The 26,669-nt window shown below is 42.2% G+C and overlaps 1 protein-coding gene across 3 annotated transcripts in view; it reads right to left on the reverse strand.

Moving 5' to 3' along the window:
• Window positions 1-3,672: 3,672 nt before the first annotated feature.
• The window catches only part of lpin2 (lipin 2), a 148,442-nt gene continuing 125,445 nt past the window's right edge, over window positions 3,673-26,669 (reverse strand). For all 3 annotated transcript variants that reach the window (XM_072467905.1, XM_072467906.1, XM_072467904.1), the window contains exons 18-20: window positions 25,884-25,998; window positions 24,607-24,710; window positions 3,673-5,394 (exon numbers count right to left, since the gene is read on the reverse strand). In XM_072467905.1, coding sequence (XP_072324006.1) covers window positions 5,250-5,394; window positions 24,607-24,710; window positions 25,884-25,998 — 364 coding nt within the window. In that variant the 3' untranslated portion in view covers window positions 3,673-5,249. The remainder of the gene's footprint in view (window positions 5,395-24,606; window positions 24,711-25,883; window positions 25,999-26,669) is intronic.

Below are 26,669 nucleotides of genomic sequence, written 5' to 3' on the forward strand. Positions count from 1 at the left end.
AAAATACAGATGGAGGGTGAGAAGGTAAAATCAAGCACTAGTGTTTTGTGCTTAAACAAAGGAGATTACAATGGGATGAGAGAAGAACTAGCTAAGGTAGACTGGGAGCAAAGACTTTATGGTGAAACAGTTGAGGAACAGTGGAGAACCTTCCAAGTGATTTTTCAGTGCCCAGCAAAGGTTTATACCAACAAAAAGGACGATAAAAAGAGGGAAAATCGACCGTGGATATCTAAGGAAATAAGGGAGAGTATCAAATTGAAGGAAAAAACATAGAAAGTAGCAAAGATCAGTAGGAGACTAGAGGACTGGGAAATCTTTAGGGGGCAACAGAAAGCTACTAAAAAAGCTATAAAGAAGAGTAAGATAGATTATGAGAGTAAACTTGCTCAGAATATAAAAAGATAGTAAAAGTTTCTACAAATACATAAAACAAAAAAGAGTGGCTAAGGTAAATATTGGTCCTTTAGAGGGTGAGAAGGGAGATTTAATAATGGGAGATGAGGAAATGACTGAGGAACTGAACAGGTTTTTTGGGTCGGTCATCACAGTGGAAGACACAAATAACATGCCAGTGACTGATGGAAATTAGGCTATGACAGGTGAGGACCTTGAGAGGATTGATATCACCAAGGAGGTAGTGATGGGCAAGCTAATGGGGCTAAAGGTAGACAAGTCTCCTGGACCTGATGGAATGCATCCCAGAGTGCTAAAAGAGATGGCTAGGGAAATTGCAAATGCAGTAGGGATAATTTACCAAAATTCACTAGACTCTGGGGTGGTCCCGGTAGATTGGAAATTAGCAAACGTGACACCACTGTTTAAAAAAGGAGGTAGGCAGAAAGCAGGTAATTATAGGCCAGTGAGCTTAACTTCGGTAGTAGGGAAGATGCTGGAATCTATCATCAAGGAAGAAATAGAGAGGCATCTGGATGGAAATTGTCCCATTGGACAGACGCAGCATGGGTTCATAAAGGGCAGGTCGTGCCTAACTAATTTAGTGGAATTTTGTGAGGACATTAACAGTGCAGTAGATAACGTGGAGCCAATGGATGTGGTATATCTGGATTTCCAGAAAGCCTTTGACAAGGTGCCACACAAAAGGTTGTTGCATAAGATAAAGATGCATGGCATTGAGGGGAAAGTAGTAGCATGGATAGAGGATTGGTTAATTAATAGAAAGCAAAGAGTGGGGATTAATGGGTGTTTCTCGGATTGGCAATCAGTAGCTAGTGGTGTCCCTCAGGGATCAGTGTTGGGCCCACAACTGTTCACAATTTACATGGATGATTTGGAGTTGGGGACCAAGGGCAATGTGTCCAAGTTTGCAGACGACACTAAGATAAGTGGTAAAGCAAAAAGTGCAGACGATACTGGAAGTCTGCAGAGGGATTTGGATAGGCTAAGTGAATGGGCTAGGGTCTGGCAGATGGAATACAATGTTGACAAATGTGAGGTTATCCATTTTGGTAGGAATAACAGAAAAAGGGATTATTATTTAAATGATAAAATATTAAAATATGCTGCTGTGCAGAGAGGCCTGGGTGTGCTAGTGCAGGAGTCGCAAAAAATTGGTTTTCAGGTGCAACAGGTGATTAAGAAGGCAAATGGAATTTTGTCCTTCATTGCTAGAGGGATGGAGTTTAAGACTAGGGAGGTTCTGCTGCAATTGTATAAGGTGTTAGTGAGGCCACACCTGGAGTATGGTGTTCAGTTTTGGTCTCCTTACTTGAGAAAGGACGTACTGGCACTGGAGGGTGTGCAGAGGAGATCACTAGGTTAATCCCAGAGCTGAAGGGGTTGGATTACGAGGAGGTTGAGTAGACTGGGACTGTACTCGTTGGCATTTAGAAGGATGAGGGGGGGATCTTATAGAAACATATAAGATTATGAAGGGAATAGATAGGATAGATGCGGGCAGGTTGTTTCCACTGGCAGGTGAAAGCAGAACTAGGGGGCATAGCCTCAAAATAAGGGGAAGTAGATTTAGGACTGAGTTTAGGAGGAACTTCTTCACCCAAAGGGTTGTGAATCTATGGAATTCCTTGCCCAGTGAAGCAGTAGAGGCTCCTTCATTAAATGTTTTTAAGATAAAGATAGATAAGTTTTTTGAAGAATAAAGGGATTAAGGGTTATGGTGTTCGGGCCGGAAAGTGGAGCTGAGTCCACAAAAGATCAGCCATGATCTTATTGAATGGTGGAGCAGGCTCGAGGGGCCAGATGGCCTACTCCTGCTCCTAGTTCTTATGTAAATGTTGAAAATTTCAGTGGACAGCGGACTTTCAACAGGCATTTGATGGCCTGAAAGCTGTGCTAACCAATGCTCGTGTTGGAGAATTACAAGGGACTCTGATCAGATCGAATTAAAGTATCTGACTTTAGAGAGAAATGCCGAGGCATAGAGAAATGGATGGATCGTGCAGAAACCTTAGTGTTCAAAGAAACTGTCAATCGAGATGGATCCGTTGGAGGAGGAAGAACGAAAAAAAATGAGTATATACCTGTTTGCGTGTTGCTTTTTGAAACGAAAAAGTATACTTACTGTGTGCATTTCTTAAAGGATAGTGAAAAGGTGAAAAATGAAACCATCTTTAAGTTCATGGTTTGTTTGTTTTTCTTGGGGGTGGGTCATGTGAGAAAACCTTTAAGAAATGGGTGTTAATCAGTGATGTCAGAGTGTGGGTGGAGCTGGGCTGTCTGTCAGCTCTTTACTTTCGTTTTAGGCTGTTTGCTGCAGGGTGTGTTTTAGTTTCGTTTTCAGAGCTCGATAGCTGCAGTCACAACCAGAAGGTGTATTAGAGTCTCTCTCCGTAATCTAAAGACTGTAAATCTATCCTGGTGATTTAAAACGAACAGTAATGACTTTAACCTGATGTGCTTCTGGTAAAAGGGATTTTAAATCTTATGGATGTTAAAAGGAAAGCTCAAAGGATTACTGAGTTGTATTCTTTGGGAGTTGTATTTGAATTAATGGTTGCCAAGATATTCACTGTATGTTTTAAAAAGGTTAACTTGAGTTCATAGAATAAACATTGTTTTGCTTTAAAAAAATACTTTTCCATTTCTGCTGCACCACACCTATAGAGTGGGCCGTGTGCTCCCCACACCACAATCTAGTAAAGTTGTGGGTCAGGTGAATTCCATGATACACTTTGAGGTTCTGTAAACCCTGGCCCATAACAGTGACAACTTTGTGAAACACGTTTGTTCAGTCTGTAAGCATGACCCTCACCTACTTCTTGTTTGCCATTTTAACTCAGCACTTAGTTCTCATGTCCAGATGTCCGTCCTTGGGGTGCTGCAATGCTCCAGTGAAGCCCGATACAAGCTGGAGGAGCAACACCTCATCTTCCGATTGGGCATATGTCAACACTTGGGGCACGATGTGTAGCTTAACAGCTTGAGATTTTGACCGTTCTCCTCCAGCTTAAATACCCCCCTTTTAATAAAATATTCCATACATGTTTTGCCTCATGCAAAACACCCTCTCCCCCTCGCACACCAGGCCATCTGTCTTTTATTCTTAAAGTTGCTACTTTTTTTGTAGTTTTTACATTATTTTGTTAACTCAGTTTCTCTCCTGATAGCGCATTGCGTTGAGTTTTTCCAGCATCCTCAGTTCTTGCCCCATACATAGGTTTGTTAGAATGCCAAACCACAAAAATACAAATGAAAGTTTTCAATGTCATTCTTTATTCCATGATTCTTAGATGAAATATCTCATAACAGGACTTCAGTATGCGGTGCATAAACATACATACAAACAAACATTATACTTAAGATTGTGTTAAATACAGGGCATGATTGATTCACAATCTAATATATAATACTGGTGTATTTGCTGTTATTTCTTCCAATCACTTTAATCCAAGCCGGTCAAAGCAACTGTACTGTGGTTTTCTTAAATGACCACACAAACAATAAGCAAAATTTGAATACATTTTGTTCTTCTCTGGTAGGCAAATATTATCCATGGTCAGAAACGGAGCAATACAAAATGATCAGCAGAAAAATATCACTGACCAAGTCAGTTCTTACACATTTAAAATAACTGTGGAAAATGCATTTAATTTACTATCCTCATCAAAAATGTGCATAGGAGTTTGAAAACATTCTGCAAGTTTTTATTGGGATTTAAAATTGTTTTTTCTTTATCAAAAGACCCCATAGAACTTGTAGGATGTCCAACAAATTTCCCCTATATTGGCACGGGCAATTAAAATACGTTAGTTAAATTGCTCTTCTTTCAAAAATATGAGCATATTTGCAGCACAAATTGTTTAAAGTGATTAACAATTGGTAGAAGAAATCATGATTTATATTTCCCATTCCCCAGTATATTACATCCATTTTTAGTTTATAGAACATATACGCAATTAACTTTCTGAATAATTGTGTTCTCATAACACATTAATCAACATCTTTCACAGAAAGAATGAACTTGCTGTTAATAATGTGCAAACCCTGAATGCAAAACGCTTCCTCTTTTGTAAAAGGTTGATCAAAACTAGATTAAATCTTACCAATTGAAGGCATAAAAGGACAGACCAAAATATATGTGACAGATCATGAAATATTAAAAAAATGTATCGAGCAGCCTGACGACACAATACTCTGTAGTAAAATATTGGGTTGCAAGTGGGACTTTCATCCATAATGAGGTACCTATCATACATTCAATTTGTAGGATGAAAGGTTAATTATTTAATACTTAAAAAAAAAAAAAACACAATTGCAAGTATCCCCACAGTGTGAAGGAGCATCAAATAGTTGACATGTGATATGAATTAGGTCATTGCTACAGAATGGGTCTGGACTCTTTTCTTGGCTCCATTATAACCAACAGATTCTGGACCCTTTTTCTTAGCATTTAAAAAAGACTGTCACACTTTTCTAATTGAGTTAATGTTTTAATCCAAGCCAGACTAACTAACTTCAAAAGTTACTATAAGTAGCAATTGTAAAGATGAGTGCAGAGAGCTAACATTATGTGCAGTGGTCTTGGACAAAGATGCAATTCAAGACCAAATTCATTGATTTTCCTTCTGGTGCAACCAATAGGTAAAATATACACGAAGGCTATATTCCTGAGAGAATTCTGCTGGTATTAACTTGTGTAAACATCATGCTTCGACGATAGAATCAATACATGAAATAAACACAGATGATTAGCTTTATTAATCTATACCTGAATCAGGCTGTTTAAAAAAGTATGAACAATATCTTTGACAGGGTTCTACTGGCAATAATTAATTCAGTTCTTCCATTCTGATATTTGGCAGCAGGTCTCGCCAGTAGTTGAAGTGGCTGTATTCTGGATAAATGAAAGCTGAACATGGTTCTTGGCTAAGCAAAGGGAAGACATGTTCAACAAGCTCACTCAGCCGAATGTACCTAAAATTCAGAAAATAATTACAATTAAAGGAGAGCTGATCCTTCTTGAATAAGCACACAAACATTTCTATACAAACCTGATAAAAAATACATCTCCATTAATGACGCTTCACTCAGCTGGAAAGCAAAATAAAAGTGCTGCATGGATGAGAATCAATTTGCACATATTGGAGGTAAATAGGAACACAGTTAAACATAAACTGAAGAAGCATTATCTCTGAACTTTGAATGAAAAACAGTGCTTCTCTTTTTAGTATGAGAGTTACTTGAAGTTGTTTATGTATGTTTACTTCATTACCTTCCCTAACTCTCTCTTATGCCTCTCCTGTTGGAACTTCACAAGTGGGAGCATCTTTCCTTTGCTTAACTCAAGTGCCTGCAGAAACCTTCCAGGTTACCTATTCCATGTTAAGAGTGAGGGTAAGGGAGGTACAAGCTGAACACTATCCTCATTAACCTTGACACAGACATTTTATGGCGCACCACCACCTTAGAGGGCATTCAAGGATAGGCACTGGAAGTGCTGGAATAGCCAGTGACAGATATGTCCCATAAAAGAATTTGAACAGTACAGGATAATGATTAGAAGCATCCAACATGAAATGAAAATCGCTCGTCACAAGTAGGCTTCAAATGAAGTTACTGTGAAAAGCCCCTAGTCGCCACATTCCGGTGCCTGTTCGGGGAGGCTGGTACGGGAATTGAACCGTGCTGCTGGCCTGCCTTGGTCTGCTTTCAAAGCCAGCGAATTAGCCCTGTTTCTTAGCCAAAGGCACAGGGAAAACTCTCTGCCCAAGCCAAGATCAGAACAGTTCCTTCAGTACAGACCCAAGTACTTAATTCAAGATTTTGCTGGTTTTAGTTCAATAACAGTTTGCAATGCATCTATCTGCTGTGAAATCATGGGAATTTCCACTTGCCCTGTTCTTTGATTGTGCGACTGACCAATCACCACCACTTGACGTGTATCCAGCCTCTTCCACTATCCTTCTGAAAATAACTGCTAGGAAATGTGAACAGACCAAGGGAGTGCCTCCTCTGATTTGACCTTCCTACCCATGGCATAGGATCTTGACATTATTCTATCCTTCTGAAAATTACCTCAGTATAGAGTTGAAGGCACAATTCTGCAAATCAATCACAAGCTTTAACCTTCCTGCTGTAGCTACACCTGCCAAGAGATTGGCTGTCAGACCACCACATTTTTCTGTCTTGCGCCATAAGGGTGACCAACTCTCGGGGAAAAAAGATACAGGATACGTTAGCTGGTGAGAAGGAAGGGTGGGTGCTGTCCAGATCGTAGGAGTGGAGAACGGTGGGAGAGTTTGTCATCCAGACACTGGGAGTATTGTGTGGGCTGCTGTCTATCCGTGGAAATGGGGGAGTTTGTCGTCCAGACCTGGTTAGCTTTGTGGGCTGATGTGTAGTCCACAAAAGTGGGGAAATTTGCTGCCCCAGTAAACAACCAGCGACACGGGACAATGGTCTCAATTACAGCTCGGCCCCACAAAGTCCAGGATGGTTGGTCACTCTTCGTACCACTTCATGGTCTTTGCTATGGAGGAAGTTCAGTGAAGCTTTACTGATTCCTAGGATGGTGGAACTGTCATATGAGGAAAGACTAAGTCAGTGAGGATTATATTCATTGGAGTTTAGATGAGTGAGAGCAGATCTCATTGAAACCTCTAAATTCCAACAGGATTAGACAGGGTGTTCCAACAGGTTTAGACAGAAAGAATGTTCCCGATGGTGGTGCGTGTGGGGGAAAGGGGGTGGCGGGGGGGGGGGGGGGGGGGGGGGGGGGAGGGAGGAGAGAGAGAAAGAGTCCAGAAGTAGGGGATCAAAATTTGAGGATAAGGGGTAAAACGTTTAGGACCGAAGTGAGGAGAAATGTCTTCACCCAGAGAGTGGCGAATATGTGGAATTCACCACCACAAAGGAGTTGAGGCCAAAACGTTGCATGATTTTGAGAAGGAATTACGTTTAGCTGGTGGGGTTAAAGGGATCAAGAGATGTTGGGGGTGGGGGGGGCGGGAAGAGAGAACAGAGGGGCAAGATCGGGGTATTGTATTTGATGATCGGCCATGATCATAATAAATAGCGGAGCAGACTCGAAGGGCTGAATGGCCTCCTTCTGCTTCTATTTTCTAGGAATGCTTCTATGTTTCACACATCCACTTGGCTCATCTGCAACCACTTTAACAAAGCGGCATCTTTGAGTTTTTCCTTATTTATATTCTTCAATTTTCTTGTTGTTAACGCATCCTTCACCTCTACAAAAGTTACTTGTGCGCATCTCTATCCTTCTAACCTCAGCACATCTGCCATCTTCAATAATCATTTGTCCTAAAAATACAAACTTATCCACCTGATTCAGTTGGCTTCTGTGATACTGGTCACAGTAGACGTGATTTGTGAATGATTATATGACTTGTAAGAACTTTGGAATGATCGAATGTGTTGCAAAAGTGAGTGTTGGGAAAGTGTTGAAGATTTTGTAGTCATCCAAGGTGAGCAAGATTCATTGAGGTATTGAAGGGCTGAGAAAGTGATGGATAATGAAAGTTGGATGAATTGCAAGTCAGATTTGGTCTGTAAATTAGGATACTTTAAGTCACCTCTCCTTGGTTTTTCTGACCAAAATGTATCCCTTCACACTTCTCTACACTATGAAATTGTCTGCCACGTGTCCGCCCATTCCACCTGCCTGTCTATATAAAGGTCTAGGTATGAGATATAAATCAAGAAAAGCAGTGACTCCTCCATATACAGTCCCCAGTTAAAAGTAATTTTTTCTGTGATTCATGTCTTAAATAATAAAACTGTTGCATAATGAAATTCTAGCTATGCTAAAGAATAATTTTCAAAATACCACGTGGTTTCAAATTAAATGCCTATTGGCACTAATATTTTTCACTTAAAAAGCATAGTTTTACTGACCTTTGGGGACCAAAATGATTGATATAGTAGAGTCGATTTCGGCGGGAGAACAGTTGGTGAGTCAGTTTCAGCGGGAGCATTGCGGAAGGAGGTTGCTGGGAGGTAAGTCAACCTTTAAAAGCACTTGTCTTTGCAGGGGCAGGCCAGTCGATTTCGGCGGGAGAACAGCTGGTGAGTCAGTTTCAGCGGGAGCATTGCGGAAGGAGGTTGCTGGGAGGCAAGTCAACCTTTAAAAGCACTTGTCTTTGCAGGGGCAGGCCAGTCGATTTCGGCGGGAGAACAGCTGGTGAGTCAGTTTCAGCGGGAGCATTGCGGAAGGAGGTTGCTGGGAGGCAAGTCAACCTTTAAAAGCACTTGTCTTTGCAGGGGCAGGCCAGTCGATTTCGGCGTGAGAACAGCTGGTGAGTCAGTTTCAGCGGGAGCATTGCTGAAGGAGGTTGCTGAGAGGTAAGTCAACCTTTAAAAGCACTTGTCTTTGCAGGGGCAGGCCAGTCGATTTCAGCGGGAGTGGAGCTGGCTGGTTAGTCAATTTCAGCAGGAGCTGAGAATTTTTCTTTTTTTTTAAATTTGTTTTTTAGGCGGGAACAGGAAGTCGACCCGCGGACGTCTGGGAAGACCCTCACCAATAAATTCTGGTGGAGAGGAAACCCGAGACACTACACGTGTAGTGTCTCCCACCCGCCCTCCTCCTCTAACCTAATAATAAAGCCCATTGGTCTGAGGTAAGTACCATATTTTATTATATTATTATTATTTTTTACAAAAAATTTAATTTAGTTGTTAGCTAGATCGTGGTAGAAAGTTAGAGGAATGGCAGGGAAGGGAGTGCAATGTTCCTCCTGCAGGATGTTTGAGGTGAGGGATGCAGTTAGTGTCCCTGCTGATTTTACCTGCAGGAAGTGCTGCCATCTCCAGCTTCTCCAAGATCGAGTTAGGGAACTGGAGCTGGAGTTGGAAGAACTTCGGATCATTCGGGAGGCAGAAGGGGTCATAGATAGCAGCTTCAGGGAATTAGTTACACCAAAGATTGGAGATAGGTGGGTAACTGTAAGAGGGACTGGGAAGAAGCAGTCAGTGCAGGGATCCCCTGCGGTCGTTCCCCTGAGAAACAAGTATACCGCTTTGGATACTTGTGGGGGGGGGGCCACTTACCAGGGGTAAGCCATGGGGTACGGGCCTCTGGCACGGAGTCTGTCCCTGTTGCTCAGAAGGGAAGGGGGGAGAGGAGCAGAGCATTAGTAATTGGGGACTCGATAGTCAGGGGCACAGATAGGAGATTTTGTGGGAGCGTGAGAGACTCACGTTTGGTATGTTGCCTCCCAGGTGCAAGGGTACGTGATGTCTCGGATCGTGTTTTCCGGGTCCTTAGGGGGGAGGGGGAGCAGCCCCAAGTCGTGGTCCACATTGGCACTAACGACATAGGTAGGAAAGGGGACAAGGATGTCAGGCAGGCTTTCAGGGAGCTAGGATGGAAGCTCAGAACTAGAACAAACAGAGTTGTTATCTCTGGGTTGTTGCCCGAGCCACGTGATAGTGAGATGAGGAATAGGGAGAGAGAGCATTTAAACACGTGGCTACAGGGATGGTGCAGGCGGGAGGGATTCAGATTTTTGGATAACTGGGGCTCTTTCTGGGGAAGGTGGGACCTCTACAGACAGGATGGTCTACATCTGAACCTGAGGGGCACAAATATCCTGGGGGGGAGATTTGTTAGTGCTCTTTGGGGGGGTTTAAACTAATGCAGCAGGGGCATGGGAACCTGGATTGTAGTTTTAGGGTAAGGGAGAATGAGAGTATAGAGGTCAGGAGCACAGATTTGACGTCGCAGGAGGGGGCCAGTGTTCAGGTAGGTGGTTTGAAGTGTGTCTACTTCAATGCCAGGAGTATACGAAACAAGGTAGGGGAACTGGAAGCATGGGTTGGTACCTGGGACTTCGATGTTGTGGCCATTTCGGAGACATGGATAGAGCAGGGACAGGAATGGATGTTGCAGGTTCCGGGGTTTAGGTGTTTTAGTAAGCTCAGAGAAGGAGGCAAAAGAGGGGAAGGTGTGGCGCTGCTAGTCAAGAGCAGTATTACGGTGGCGGAGAGGATGCTAGATGGGGACTCTTCTTCCGAGGTAGTATGGGCTGAAGTTAGAAACAGGAAAGGAGAGGTCACCCTGTTGGGAGTTTTTTTATAGGCCTCCTAATAGTTCTAGGGATGTAGAGGAAAGGATGGCGAAGATGATTCTGGATAGGAGCGAAAGTAACAGGGTAGTTATTATGGGAGACTTTAACTTTCCAAATATTGACTGGAAAAGATGTAGTTCGAGTACAATAGATGGGTCGTTTTTTGTACAGTGTGTGTAGGAGGGTTTCCTGAAACAATATGTTGACAGGCCAACTAGAGGCGAGGCCACGTTGGATTTGGTTTTGGGTAATGAACCAGGCCAGGTGTTGAATTTGGAGGTAGGAGAGCACTTTGGGGACAGTGACCACAATTCGGTGACGTTTACGTTAATGATGGAAAGGGATAAGTATACACCGCAGGGCAAGAGTTATAGCTGGAGGAAGGGCAATTATGATGACATTAGACGTGACTTGGGGGGGATAAGGTGGAGAAGTAGGCTGCAAGTGTTGGGCACACTGGATAAGTGGGGCTTGTTCAAGGATCAGCTACTGCGTGTTCTTGATAAGTATGTACCGGTCAGACAGGGAGGAAGGCGTCGAGCGAGGGAACCGTGGTTTACCAAGGAATTGGAATCTCTTGTTAAGAGGAAGAAGGAGGCCTATGTGAAGATGAAGTGTGAAGTTTCGGTTGGGGCGATGGATAGTTACAAGGTAGCGAGGAAGGATCTAAAGAGAGAGCCAAGACGAGCAAGGAGGGGACATGAGAAGTATTTGGCAGAAAGGATCAAGGAAAACCCAAAAGCTTTCTATAGGTATGTCAGGATAAAGCGAATGACTAGGGAAAGAGTAGGACCGGTCAAGGACAGGGATGGGAAATTGTGTGGAGTCTGAAGAGATAGGCGAGATACTAAATGAATATTTTGCGTCAGTATTCACTCAGGAAAAAGATATTGTTGTGGAGGAGAATGCTGAGCCCCAGGCTAATAGAATAGATGGCATTGAGGTACGTAGGGAAGAGGTGTTGGCAATTCTGGACAGGCTGAAAATAGATAAGTCCCCGGGACCTGATGGGATTTATCCTAGGATTCTCTGGGAGGCCAGGGAAGAGATTGCTGGACCTTTGGCTTTGATTTTTATGTCATCATTGGCTACAGGAATAGTGCCAGAGAACTGGAGGACAGCAAATGTGGTCCCTTTGTTCAAAAAGGGGAGCAGAGACAACCCCGGCAACTATAGACCAGTGAGCCTCACGTCTGTAGTGGGTAAAGTCTTGGAGGGGATTATAAGAGACAAGATTTATAATCATCTAGATAGGAATAATATGATCAGGGATAGTCAGCATGGCTTTGTGAAGGGTAGGTCATGCCTCACAAACCTGATTTGAGTTCTTTGAGAAGGTGACTGAACAGGTAGACGAGGGTAGAGCAGTTGATGTGGTGTATATGGATTTCAGCAAAGCGTTTGATAAGGTTCCCCACGGTAGGCTATTGCAAAAAATACGGAGGCTGGGGATTGAGGGTGATTTAGAGATGTGGATCAGAAATTGGCTAGCTGAAAGAAGACAGAGGGTGGTGGTTGATGGGAAATGTTCAGAATGGAGTACAGTCACAAGTGGAGTACCACAAGGATCTGTTCTGGGGCCGTTGCTGTTTGTCATTTTTATCAATGACCTAGAGGAAGGCGCAGAAGGGTGGGTGAGTAAATTTGCAGACGATACTAAAGTCGGTGGTGTTGTCGATAGTGTGGAAGGATGTAGCAGGTTACAGAGGGATATAGATAAGCTGCAGAGCTGGGCTGAGAGGTGGCAAATGGAGTTTAATGTAGAGAAGTGTGAGGTGATTCACTTTGGAAGGAATAACAGGAATGCGGAATATTTGGCTAATGGTAAAGTTCTTGAAAGTGTGGATGAGCAGAGGGATCTAGGTGTCCATGTACATAGATCCCTGAAAGTTGCCACCCAGGTGGATAGGGTTGTGAAGAAGGCCTATGGAGTGTTGGCCTTTATTGGTAGAGGGATTGAGTTCCGGTGTAGGGAGATCATGTTGCAGCTGTACAGAACTCTGGTACGGCCGCATTTGGAGTATTGCGTACAGTTCTGGTCACCGCATTATAGGAAGGACGTGGAGGCTTTGGAGCAGGTGCAGAGGAGATTTACCAGGATGTTGCCTGGTATGGGCGGAAAATCTTATGAGGAAAGGCTGATGGACTTGAGGTTGTTTTCGTTGGAGAGAAGAAGGTTAAGGGGAGACTTAATAGAGGCATACAAAATGATCAGGGGGTTGGATAGGGTGGACAGTGAGAGCCTTCTCCCGCGGATGGATATGGCTGGCACGAGGGGACATAACTTTAAACTGAGGGGTAATAGATATAGGACAGAGGTCAGAGGTAGGTTCTTTACGCAAAGAGTAGTGAGGCCGTGGAATGCCCGACCTGCTTCAGTAGTGAACTCGCCAACATTGAGGGCATTTAAACGTTTATTGGATAAACATATGGATGATAATGGCATAGTGTAGGTTAGATGGCTTTTGTTTCGGTGCAACATCGTGGGCCGAAGGGCCTGTACTGCGCTGTATTGTTCTATGTTCTATGTAGAAATGATATGGCCAACACATTTTCTTAGATCTCCTGAAACTCAATTTCCCACTACACCACTGCATTAATGAAGACTGTAAGAAGTTTTACAACACCAGGTTAAAGTCCAACAGGTTTGTTTCGATGTCACTAGCTTTCGGAGCACTGCTCCTTCCTCAGGTGAATGAAGAGGTATGTTCCAGAAACAGATATATAGACAGATTCAAAGATGCCAGACAATGCTTGGAATGCGAGCATTAGCAGGTGATTAAATCTTTACAGATCCAGAGATGGGGTAACCCCAGGTTAAAGAGGTGTGAATTCATGCAATGGCGGCTGGTCTAGATCGATATGCATGTGCTCATTTGACATTACTCGCCTATTCACCAATGTTCCATTTAAGCAAGCCATAGACATTTGTGCTCGAGTACGATATCATAGCAACCTAGACCAGCCATCATTGTGTGAATCTGTACCCACTGAATCTATGAACTCAGCAAGTCAGGCAGTTGAGTTCAGCTTTAATGATACCATGTATGCACAAATAGATGGTGTTGCCATGGTCCCCTCTAGGCCCAGCCCTCGCAAACATCTTTGATGGGTTACATGAGAAGCAAGCCTTTGATGGCTTCTACCCCTTGCATATTTCCGATATTAAATGACAAGTTTGCCGTATTTAAATCTGCAGCTGCATGTAATAATTACCTTGCATGTCTTAATGGGCTCCAATCTGTGCTCAAATTCACCTTTGAAATGGAGCAGTCAACTGAACTCCCCTTTGCATGTACTGGAAGCTACATGTATCAGTACATAAGGCCCTGTTCTTTGCAGGCTGAAAAAACGTGCACACATTTTGCTCGTTTAAGCTAAACAAATTAAATAACTGCCTTTCCAATTCGATCTAAAAGTTTGCGGATGATACGACTGAGGTGGGTCGTATCTCAAACAATGACGAATAAGACTACAGAAGGGAGATAAATCACTTGGTTGCATGATGTACCGAATACAACCTCTCTCTAAATGTCGGAAAGACCAAGGAACTGATCATCGACTTCGGGAAGCGCAGTACGACACACACTCCTGTCTGTATCAATGGCTTTGATGTTGAGATGGTCAATAGCTTTAAGTTCCTGGGGGTCACTATCACCAACAGTCTGTCCTCGTCCACTCAGGTTGATGCAACAGTCAAGAAAGCCTAACGTCTCTACTTCCTACAGAAGCTAAAGAAATTTGGCATGTCCGGAAGCATCAAAGCTTGGTATGGCAACTGCTCAGCGCAAGATCGCAAGAAACTTCAGAGTGCGGTGAACTCAGCCCAACACATCACACAAGCTTGCCACCCTCCCATTGATTCGGTCGAAACCACCCGCTGCCGAAGGCAGACAGCATTGTCAGAGACCCCTTCCACCCAGGCTTTGTCCTCTTCCAGGCACTTTCATCAGGCAGAAGATACAGAAGTCTGAAGACCCGCACATCCAGACATAGGAACAGCTTCTTCCGCACAGCGACTAGACTCCTCAATGACTACCTCGGACTGACCTCTTCCCTGTAAGAACATTATTCACGATGCCCTATGCGCCTCTTGCTCATGTATTTGCTTTATTTGGCCCTTGTTCCACACTGCAACCAACCACACTTTGTCGATGTCCTACTTGTCAATGTACTCTGCCGATTTTTTTTTTTTGGTCTACAATGTACGGACTGTGTAGGTTTCCTTGGTCGCAGAAAAATACTTTTCACTGTACTTCGATACATGTGACAACAATGTTATGGGCCAGGGTTTAGAAAACCCCAAAGTGTATCATAGAATTCACCTGACCCACAACGTTTAATAGATTGTGGTTATGGGGAGCACATGGCCCTACTCTGCAGGTGTGATGCAACAGAAATCTACAGTACTTTTAAAGTAAAATAATGTTTATTTATGAAACCAGTTAACACTTTATAAACATCTCAACTATCAACACCAATAAATCCCCCAAAGAATACAGTACTCTCTAAATAACTCTTAATCTTTCCTTGCAACATTCACAAGACAAAAAGAACCCATTTTACAGAAAGACATCAGGTTTAACTTCACTACTGAGAACAGTTACCACTTTTGAAATCACCAAATGAACATTCATAAGCTTGCAGAGATTCATACACATCTTGCTGTGACTGCAGCTTCTCTGAAACAAAACTAAACACACCCTGTACCTGCAAGCCTAAAGTGAAAGTAAAAGCAGACAGACAGCTCAGCTCCACCCACACACCCTGTAGCTGCAAGCCCAAAGTGAAAGTAAAAGCAGACAGACAGCCCAGCTCCCCCCACACTCTGACATCACTGATAAACACCCATTTCTTAAAGGTACATCCATTACAGCTATTTTATAAACCCCATTTCTTTAAGCACTCTCACACGACACCTCCCCCCCCCCCCCTCCGCAAGAAAAAAAAAAAACCATCAACTTCCAAGACTGTTTCATTTTTCACCTTTTCACTTTCCATTAAATAATATGGACAATGAACATACATACTTTTTTTTTTAATACAAAACATGTAAACATTTAATAATAACATTCTCCATTTTTGTTCTTCTTCCTCCAACTGGAATTCTTCTCGATTGACAGTCACTTTAGACAAGAAGGTCTCTGCATGATCCATCCATTTCTCTACGCCTCGGCATGTCTCTTTAAAGTCAGATACGTTAGTTCCGGGTCCCTTGTAATTCTCCAACACAGGAGCATTGGTTATCACAGCTTTCAGGCATTCAAATGCCTGTTGACACTACGCTGTCCACTGAAATTTTCAACGTTTCTTCAGCAAGTCAGTCAGTGGAGCAATCACGCTGCAGAAATTTGGCACAAATGTTCGATCAAATCCACTCCATGCCAAGAAATCGCATTATTTCCCTTCGTCTCGAGGGTATTGGAAACTCAATAACTGTTGTTTTCACATCCCGTGTGACCATTCGACCCTGTCCAATTGGATGTCCAAGGACAGTGACTTAGGCTTTTCCAAATTCACTTTTGGCGAGGTTTACCACCAAACCAGTCTCCTGAAATTGATCGAATAACCCCATCAGATGTTTTAAATGTTCTTCTAATGTCTGGCTGAAAATTACCAGATCGTCGATGTATACCGCACAATTGGGTAATCCTGAAACGACTTAGTTAACCGTTGAAATGTGGCTGGTGCGTTTTTCATGCCAAATGGCATAACTTTGAATTGATATATACCATCTGGAGTCACAAAAGCTGAAATCTCCTTCGCCCATTCGGATAAAGGTACCTGCCAGTAACCTTTAAGTAAATCCAGTTTGGAAATAAAAGCGGATTGTCCCACTTCCTCAATGCAATCCTCCAAACGTGGGACAGGATAAGAGTCCATTCTTGTAACTGCATCAACCTTTCTATAGTCCATACATAACCGTTGGGTACCGTGTGGTTTAGGTACCACCACTATGGGTGAGCTCAATTGGCTGCAACCCACTTCAATTATGCCATTTTTAAGCATACCATCAATCTCTTTGTTAACCCGTGCCAATTTTAAAGGGTTAAGTCTATATGGATGCTGTAAGGTTTTCGGGCAATTCGGCCCTTTTTGGACTGCCCAAGAATAAAACTCAGAGACTGTAAACTGACTTTTCAGCCAAGAGAACGTAACCAGATTTCCCAGCAGGCTTGGTCCGCTGAGCTGAGTAGGGGCATAAGTATTTACAAACCCCCCCCTAGGAGCTACAAGGAAGAAGGAGCCAGACAACGAGATAAGATCAAAACACAGACAAAGGGGCACGGGAATACACAGGGGGCCTGCCTGCAAGCAGGACAATGGGATGGTCATAGCCCCATGCAGATGTAAATGACCTGGCCTCCACCAGAGCAGAATCCAATTAACACCCCATCAACATAGCAAGGTGAGAATAGCAGCCATCTCCGGAGCAGCTGGAAGACCTTTTGAAAATCTTCACAAGAGAGCCTAACCTTGTTATCCTAAAAAGCAGACTGTCTGGGCTCAGTATATTGCGCTGGAAAAGCCCCTTGAAGATAAGCGGTAGAAAAAACCAAGTTGGAGGCGGACCTGGGGGAGGTACTCCAATCTTGACAGAAGCCACCGGCAGGAACTCACTGGGTGGAGGGGGCGGAGTCGGCGCCAAATTCAAATCGCGGCAGGTCTGCCTGGCTGGAAGGAGCGGACCTGCGAGGAATACCCGGAAGCAAACAGCTCTGACCGGCTCAAAGGGGGCGGGACCAGCGGGAACTTTAAACTTGGACTGATACAACGCAGAGGAGGAAAACCCGGAAGTCGACAGCTCTGACCGGCTCAAAGGGGGCGGGACCAGCGGGAACTTTAAACCTTACCAATTCAATGCAAAAGGGGCTGGCCGAACACAGGAAAAGCCTGGTAAAACGGGTATAAAAGGGGCTGTGTTTCGATTGAGGGTCGCTTGGCTCGACCTCTCCACCTTTGACTTGACCTCTGCAGCCTGTGACCGTAAGTACCCTGCAGCAGCTTGCGAAGCTCCCTTGACTTTGATAGTGGTTGAGGCTTTGGGGAAGGGGACTTGATTTGTGTTCTGTGTCATTGCTAAAACTGTGTAACAATAAGATTTTCGTTGTGTCCGTTATAGTACTTTCTGAATAGACTTAGTTTGTGTTAGAGTTTAAGATTTTATTATAATTTCTTCTGTTTGATGATTTTGACCTGGGTTTTGCAATAAACCTTGATTTGCTGATAATTGGAGTCGTTTAAATTCTTCAATCTCTCACCAGCGATCTCTGACCAAGTCATTGTTAAAATATTCCTCACCTTAATTCCGGGTTCAAGAATCTAGGGTCATCTTGAGCGATTCACTCAGGACAGGCTGCTGGTTAGGTAATAAACAGCAGTGTCCTATTCTCTCTCTTGGGAAAGCTACTCCAGCGAAGTAGGAACCGGGTGGGTGTTGCACCACCGGCAAGAGAGAGAATCACCTGGGCATTGGTGGGGGTCTGGATATCTGTGTGATATAAGCCTCAGGCTTCCGGTTAGGGATAAACGGCAGGCTTGATTCAGTGCTCTCTCCCGTGGAGGTGTCCCAGTGCGGCATCCCCTGGCCTCTGAAGTTTCAGTGCCAGCTGGAGAGAGACACACACAGATACTCAAACCCCAGATATCGGCCCAGTAGTGGAGTAGCAGAGATGGCACCCTCTACAATGCTGTTTGATTGGAACAGCATTTCCCACATATACATCATATATAGCCATTTTAATGCTTCCCAACTTATCGCCATAGACTAGCTCATGTGATATCAATAACTCTTTCAGGTCAGTCCGTGTTTCCTCTGGAACGTAACTCGACAATTTATCCCAATTTTTAAGAACATCCTGGTTATCCAATTTAATTTGAGGTATGTCAAATGCAAAATCATCAGGATTTGGTTCGTCACTTTAGAGTTAGAATCCTTAAAAGCTCCTCCTCTTGCTCTCCTTCACCCCCCAAAGTATCTTTTAAGCATATTCACATGAAACACTCGGTGAGTCTTCCTTCTATCTGGCGTTCTTACCACATAATTCACCTCACTTAATTTCCTTTCAATCTGATAAGGTCCACAAAACCTAGCTTTTAAAGGTTCACCTACCACTGGTAACAACACTAAATCTTTATCTCCACTGGCAAAACTACGAACTTTGGATTTCTTGTCCCCTACCCGTTTCATCACATTTTGTGCAACTTTTAAATGCTGTCTAGTCAATTCACCTGCTCTATTTAATCGTTCCCTAAAATTTGATAAGTAATCCAATAAAATAAGTTCCGATTTCTCACTCACCAATTTTTCCTTAATCAATTTAAGTGGTCCTCTTACCTCATGACCAAAACATAGTTCAAAAGGACTGAATTTGGTTGACTCATTAGGTGCACCCCTAATTGCAAACAGTACGAATTGAATTCCTTTATCCCAATCCTCTGCATAATCGTGACAATAAGCCCTCAACATAGTCTTCTGATGCCACCTTTCTAACACTCCCTGCGATTCTGGATGGTACTCAGTTGATTTGAATTGTTTTATTCCTAAACTATCCATAACTTCTTTGAATAACCTAGTGGTAAAATTTGATCCTTGATCAGATTGTATTTCTGTGGGTAATCCATATCTAGTAAAGAAATTAAGTAACTCCTCCACAATCTTTTTAGCTGTAATATTACGTACTGGAATGGCCTCTGGAACCTAGCAGACACATCCATTAGAGTCAAAAGATACTGATTCCCACTTTTCATTTTAGGAAGCGGTCCTACGCAATCAATTAAGACCCTTGTAAAAAGTTCCTCATATGCGGGAATGGCTATTAAGGGCGCTGGTTTTATCACGGTTTGTGGTTTCCCTATCACTTGATATGTGTGACATGATTGACAAAATTTAACTACATCTTTAAGTAGTCCAGGCCAATAAAAATGTTTTTATATTTTAGCTTGAGTTTTCCTTACTCCCAAATGACCTCCCACTGGTAGCTCATGATCGCAACACCTCCTTTCTATATCCTACCGGCAATACCACTTGGATGAACTTCTGCCCACTTTTCATCCACCTGCATATGTAAAGGTCTCCATTTTCTCATCAAGACATTTTTACAGTAATAAAACTCAGGTATACACTCCGATTCCTCTTCAGTGTATGCTTTTTGATACATCCATTTTATTTCTACATGTTTCTGTTGTAACTCTGCCAATTTTCCTGAACTAAAAATATCCGCCTCATCCTTGTTCTTTTCCAACCATCTGATCAAAAATCGTTTCTGATAATTGAACTTGATTTCTCCTCGTCTTAACCTGTGACTTTGCGACCTTGTTACTACACAATCCGGAAAAATCCCAGGATATTCGTCCTTCAACACTTCAGTTGTCTGATTTTCCATTGGCTTATTAACCACAGTAGGCATCACTCCCACCTGCGATCCAGCTATATCATTACCCAAGATAAACTGTATTCCTGGACAAGATAGTTTCTCTATTACTCCTACTACCACTTCACCACTCTTCACTGGACTTTCCAACCTTACCTTCTATAATTGAATACTACTCCTCTCACCCTGAATTCCACATACCACCTTTTCTGGCAATATTCTTCCCAGACTACATAACTCCTCATATCTTACCATTAAAGATTGACTAGCTTCCGTATCTCCTAAAATTGTGACCTCTTTACCTGCTCCTTCTGGTACACGAGTAAACTTTACCCACACAAGTAAATTCTTTAAAGACATCCGGCACCTTCTTATCAATCACATCTTGATCAGGCTTCACAATCTTTTGCACCTCCTTCGCTTCACTCCGGCTTTCCTTTACCACTGTCTTATCCTGTTATACCACATCAGCCTTCCTAGTGCTTTTCTTCAACCACAAACATTGTGACTTTACATGGCCTAGTTTATTACAGTGAAAATATTTTGAAACTTTTCATCTCTTTTCCACCCTCCTGGATTTCTTTTTTAATCTGAGGTACACTCTCCTTATTATCTCCCATCAGATCTCCTTTACCTCTACCACTTGAGTATTTCTCTTTCCCCAGTTTCTATCCCTCACAGGCTGAAACTGATGTCGGAAACCAAGCTTTGATTTATGAACTAATTCATAATCATCTGCCATTTCTGCTGCTAATCTCACAGGTTTAACCCTCTGCTCTTCCACAAGAGTTCTCACTACATCAGGAATTGAATTTTTAAACTCCTCCAAAAGTATCGTTTCTCCGAGAGCTTCATACGTTTAGTCTATTTTGAAAGCCCTTATCCACCTATCAAAATTACTTTGTTTGATCCTTTCAAAATCCATGTATGTTTGACCAAATTCTTTCTTTAATTTGTAAACCTTTGTCTGTAGGCTTCAGGCACTAGTTCATATGCACCTAAGATGGTTTTTTTCAACTCCTCATACAACTCAGATACCGCCTCTGATAGTGATGCAAACACTTCACTAGCTCTACCTACCAACTTTGTTTGAATTAGTAATACCCACATCTCCTGTGGCCATTTCATTTGTTTAGCTACCTTCTCAAATGAAATGAAAAAGGCTTCCACCTCCTTCTCATCAAACCTTGGCAATGCTTGGACATATTTAAATAGATCCCACCAAGCCTTCGACTTTGACGCTCTTTCTCTTTATCCTGATCACTATCCTCAAACTGTACATTTCCCTTTACATCCGCCAATTTTAGCTGACTGTCATGTTTCATGGCCATTTTCCGAAGTTCAAACTCGCTCTCTTTCATTTCCTCTCTCTCTTTCTTTTTCCTCTCTATCTCTTTCGTATTCAAGTTGCTTTAATTCTCTTTCATGTTCATTTGTTTAATTTGGAACTGAATTTTTGCCATTTCCAATGAGTCAGATTTTATCTCAGGCAATTTTAAATGCTTAGCCACCGCCATAATTACCTCATCTTTTCGCATTTTGTCAGGTAATGTTAACTGCAATGTTTTTGCCAAATCTAAAAGCCTGTTTTTAGTCTCTGGCCGTAAGGTACTGCATGTGACCGTCTCCACCCCCAGAAACTTCAGAGCCTTTGAAAGAGCCAATGTCCACAACACACTCCCTACTTAAACTGGAATACGATACCTGAAAAGCAAACACAATATGCTCACCCCTCAGGTTCACTAAGCCAATCCAATAGATAGACTTTTATCCCAGACGAGCCCCCAATTTGTTATGGGCCTGGGTTTGGAATACGGAAGAGATAGAGGAAAAAGAAAGAGAAAGAGAGAGAGGAAAAAGAGAGAGTTTGAACTTCGGAAAATGGCCATGAAACATGAGTCAGCTAAAATTGGCGGATGTAAAGGCAAACGTACAGTTTGAGGATAGTGATGAGGATAAAGAGAAAGAGCGTCAACGTCGAAGGCTTGGTGGGGATCTATTTAAATATGCCCAAAGTGTATCATGGAGTTCGCCTGACCCACAACTTTTAATAGGTTGTGGTTATGGGGTGCACACAGCCCTACTCTGCAGGTGTGATGCAACAGAAATCTTCAGTACTTTTAAAATAAAACAATGTTTATTTATGAAACCAGTTAACACTTTATAAACCCACAGTAAACATCTTAACTATCAACACCAATAAATCCCCCAAAGAATACAGTACTCTCTAAGTAACTTTTAATCTTTCCTTGCAACATTCATAAGACAAAAAGAACCCTTTTTTACAGAAAGACATCAGGTTTAACTTCACTCCTGAGAACAGTTAACACTTTGAAATCATCAAATGAACATTCATAAGCTTGCAGAGATTCATGCACATCTTTCTGTGACTGCAACTTCTCCAAATCTAAAACAAAACTAAACACATCCTGTAGCTGCAAGCCCAAGTAAAAGCAAACAGACAGCCCAGTTCCCAGACATCACTGATAAACACCCATTTCTTAAAGGTACATCCACTACAGCTATTTTATAAACATCCATTTCTTAAAGGTACTCTCACATGACAATAAATCAATCAATCAATTCACTGGCCTGATTTAAATTTCAAACTGTGCATGGCAGTTTATGGTCAGTAACCATCAGCTGGTACATTCTCCAAGGCACCATCTTTATCAGAGTCCATCTGCCAACCAACCAGCACTCTCTTCTCGCACAATGTAAATTTGTTGCATTTTCTTAAATTGGTATTCCTACAAATTGCCATGATGAATGTAAGATGGAAAGCTTTGACAAAACGTCCCTTCTTTCAGCATACTAGTTCTGTACTACCAAATGACTCGGTGAGTGAATTGCTGGCTGAAATTTTGCATTCAGCAGCGAAAGGACAGGATGAACTGACAGTTGCCCATAATGCTTCATAACCCAGTGTCTGATCCAGCACAACAAATACTACAGAGCATTGACATTGTATGCAATCAGAGCAAGAAACAGCGAGACTCTTCAACCAGACTGCAGAATCTTTGCTGTGACATGCAAAGATCTATACCAGGAAGTAAAATGAGGTCTAATTCAGGTGGAGAAAGCAAAATAAAAGATTGGGAAAGAAAAGGAATTAAGAGGACACACTATTTAAAAAAAAATCTCCAATATATGCCAACTCTCAAAGTAATGAAACATTATACTTGTAAGGGCCAGAAGGGTTGCTTGGTATTAATTATGAAGCCATTAAACATACCCTTACACCAGAGTTCACTAGCCCCAACATATTCTGAGATTTTTGGTGGGAAACTAGTGGCAAGGACTCCAACTTCATGCCACTGCATTGTTTTCAGTGCTGAGTTTATAGATGAGGACTCTTACAGCACAGCTATGGAGGACTGGGCTATCTCTTGTTAGCATCTTCCATATTTTTCATGTTTGAAATAACAATGATCACTTATCTTCAGCTATCATGTACACAAAATTCAAATATATCATAGGCGGTGGGATTACTGGGTTTACAATGAACTAGGAATAACAAAGGAGTAATTTAGTGGTTTTAGAAAGTGAAGTGCTGCGTGGTGCAGAAAAATATTGACACTGAACTACGCCATATGGCTCAGTTTATGCCAACATTCTCTCTTTCCCTCTCCATGCGAGCAAATAGCTCCAATCTCATTTATCAACTAATATAAATTTAACCCCATTATGGGAAATCTCACTCTTAAGACCAGAGTATGACAATGTAGACTGGCATTCCAGTGCAGTAGAGGGAGTGCTGCACTGTCGAAGGTGCCATTTTTCAGATGAAATATTAGCTTGAGGCCCCACCAGTCTTCAGCTGGATGGGGAAGATCAAAATGCAGGGGTGTTGGCACCGTTGCTTTGGCCGATATTTATTCCTTAATCTAGGAATCTGTTCCAATCATGAACACAGTTGTGTTTGCTGTGTGCAAATTACCTGTCACTTTTTGTACATTGCAACAGAGACTACATTTCAAAAAGTAATTGATTGGTTGTATAATGCTTTGTTATGTCCATTGGTTAAGAAAGATGCTAAATAAATGCAATTCTTTCTTTCTACTCAAACATTTTAACATGCCCGTATTTGAGACAGGCAGTTAGCCAAGGAACAAAATATTTGTGACAAGGAGATGTGGGATCTCAACATATTAGGAGGGGGATTGCAGGGGTTACATTGGAGCATCAATCTGAAATGTGGCAAGATTAAATGCATTACAACAGATAAGGGTGAAACAAATGCCTACCAGTAAGACAGTAGTAGGCCCAATGGAAAAACTCATTTTGCAAGTGTAGCTGTGAACTTTCAGCATATCCAGCTCAGACAAGTTTAGAATTATTTTTAATGTGCACTGCTGCATAATCACAGAGTGGTGGTGGAGGGGGAGCTCGACCATAAGCCGCAGAATAGTGCTGTACTGTTCTATGTTCTAATAGAATTGACGTGGGAATTATGACTGGAAGGAACAGATATTGCGCACACACACCCTCCCTATGTAAGAGTTACATTAGCAAGAGTTAGTCAGAATCATTATTTTAGTGCTACAGATTGGATAATTCTAAGCACAAAAGAACTTTAAAATTGGTATCACATTGTGTTTGCAAAGTTTACAATCAAGTTATGTAGACAATTATTTTCCAAATTTCAATTTCTGTGCTTTCATCAAAAACGGTACACATTATTATTTTGGGAGTGTCTCAGAAATCTAATTGATCAGAATACTCACGAAGATTTATTGCCCTTGGTTTGCTCCTGTATCAGTTCACCTTTCGGATTTACTGTAAAAATTCTGTAATCTGGAACTCCTACTTGCTGGTAGGCGCAAACATCCTGAAAAAGCAATTTGAAAGTTTAAAAAAAAAAAAATCAGGCATTAAATTTTGCAGTGCTTGGTATTTGGAAGAATACAATTACAAGACCGAGGGTAAAATCCCACATTTTTACAACAATTTTACATTTTTGTGAAGCAGTTAAAATATAACAGGCAAACCTAACACTAACATTCATAGCTAATTTCTAAAGTTTTAAAACTATAAATGGCCTTTTTAAAATGGCTGAATACTATGGCAATCTGAACAAAAGGGAGTATTTGGCAGTATCACAAATTCGTGCTACGTTATCTCAGAAGAAACGTTAATAATCCCGGTGGGCTGCAGAGACCAAATTCAAAGGGAATTATACAAAGGCCATTTGCATTGCATAAGCCAGGCCAACCAGAGCAGATTTGTTTGCTAGAACAAAGGACCTGGCAAATTCGCGTTAAGGCTTAATTTTTAGAACATTAACAATCTCAGGAACACAGACAAAGAGATATACACCCTTTGTTAAAGTCATCGTGGAGAGGTCCAAGTCATATGACATGACTCCCCAAGCTAGCGGAAGCTGTAACATTGACTTATGAAGTTGCGCAGCTCAGTCAGTCATTTTTCCATCTATTAAGCAGTTGCACAGAAAAAGGGTTCTGGCCAGGTTTGAATGCCTGGCCTTATTTACAAAGTTTTTACTAGAATTTAGGAACCATGGCCTACAAGATTATTTAATCTAAATGCCTATCTCATCATGGAAGTTAACTCCACTGGAAAAGTGAATTATCCAGCATCAATTTTCAACCTGCCAATCCTATGAAGGAATATATTATTGGCCTTTGATTCGGGTCTCTGGACACACATGGAATAATAATTGTTTTCATTTGGGTCTTTGCATGTAAACCTTACTTTTCTTCCTCTCTTTTATTGTACGAGTGAAAAAGAGAACACAAAGTTTTTTGTGGGGTGATTGATAAAAATTGTATCATATCAAACCCGAGGGTTTGGGACACCACAGTTTATTGGGGGGAGGGGGTGGATGGGGAGGAGAAAGAGAGAGAAATCAAAATCAAAGTTTGCAGACGAGTGGAGAGGGGGGAAATCATGGTTGTTTAAATTAAACCCCTTCCTGTCCGTAACATTACATTCAGTCTCTAGAGTAATGAGTGTGAAATAATCACGTTTGTTAGTTACTTACATTAGGTCGGTTCCCAAAAGCAGCGTAGAAAGGCTGGTTATAAATAGTAAATAAACTTTTGATGTCATTCAAACATGCAATTTTAAATTTTTCTGGTTTCTTCTCTATTACCTCCCTGCAACCAGACAAGTATAATGTCAGACAAAAACATGACCACACAATGCACTGTTTTACCCAAAATGCTGACTATTCAATAATCATTGTTAAACTAATTACATGCTGCTAAACTATTTCCCATTGTACAGTTTCTACCAGCTATCTTCCCTAGCTTCCAAATGTAGCTCTTCTCACTGCTAGCAGTAAACAAAGACAAATAGAATCAGACTTTACAGAAGCAGGAGGCCATTCAGCCCATCAAATCTGCACTGGCCTTTAGAAAGAGCACCCTATTTAAGCCTCCACCCTTTTGCCGTAACCCAGCAAGCCCACCTAACGTTTTGGGCACTAAGGGGCAATTAATAATCTTTATTGTCCCAAGTAGGCTTACATTAACATTTCAATGAAGTTACTGTGAAAAGCCCCTACTCCGGCGCCTGTTCTGGTACACTGAGGGAGAATCCAGAATGTTCAAATTACCTAACAGCATGTCTTTGGGGATTTCGGAGGGGAAACCGGAGCACCCGGAGGAAACCCACGCAGACACAAGGAGAACGTGCAGACTCCGCACAGGCAGTGATCCAAGGCGAGAATCGAGCCTGGGACCCAAGGCGGGAATCGAGCCTGGGACCCAAGGCGAGAATCGAGCCTGGGACCCAAGGCGAGAATCGAGCCTGGGACCCAAGGCGA

The sequence above is a fragment of the Scyliorhinus torazame genome, chromosome 11 (genome assembly GCF_047496885.1).
Source record: "Scyliorhinus torazame isolate Kashiwa2021f chromosome 11, sScyTor2.1, whole genome shotgun sequence".
Taxonomy (NCBI): Eukaryota; Metazoa; Chordata; class Chondrichthyes; order Carcharhiniformes; family Scyliorhinidae; genus Scyliorhinus; species Scyliorhinus torazame.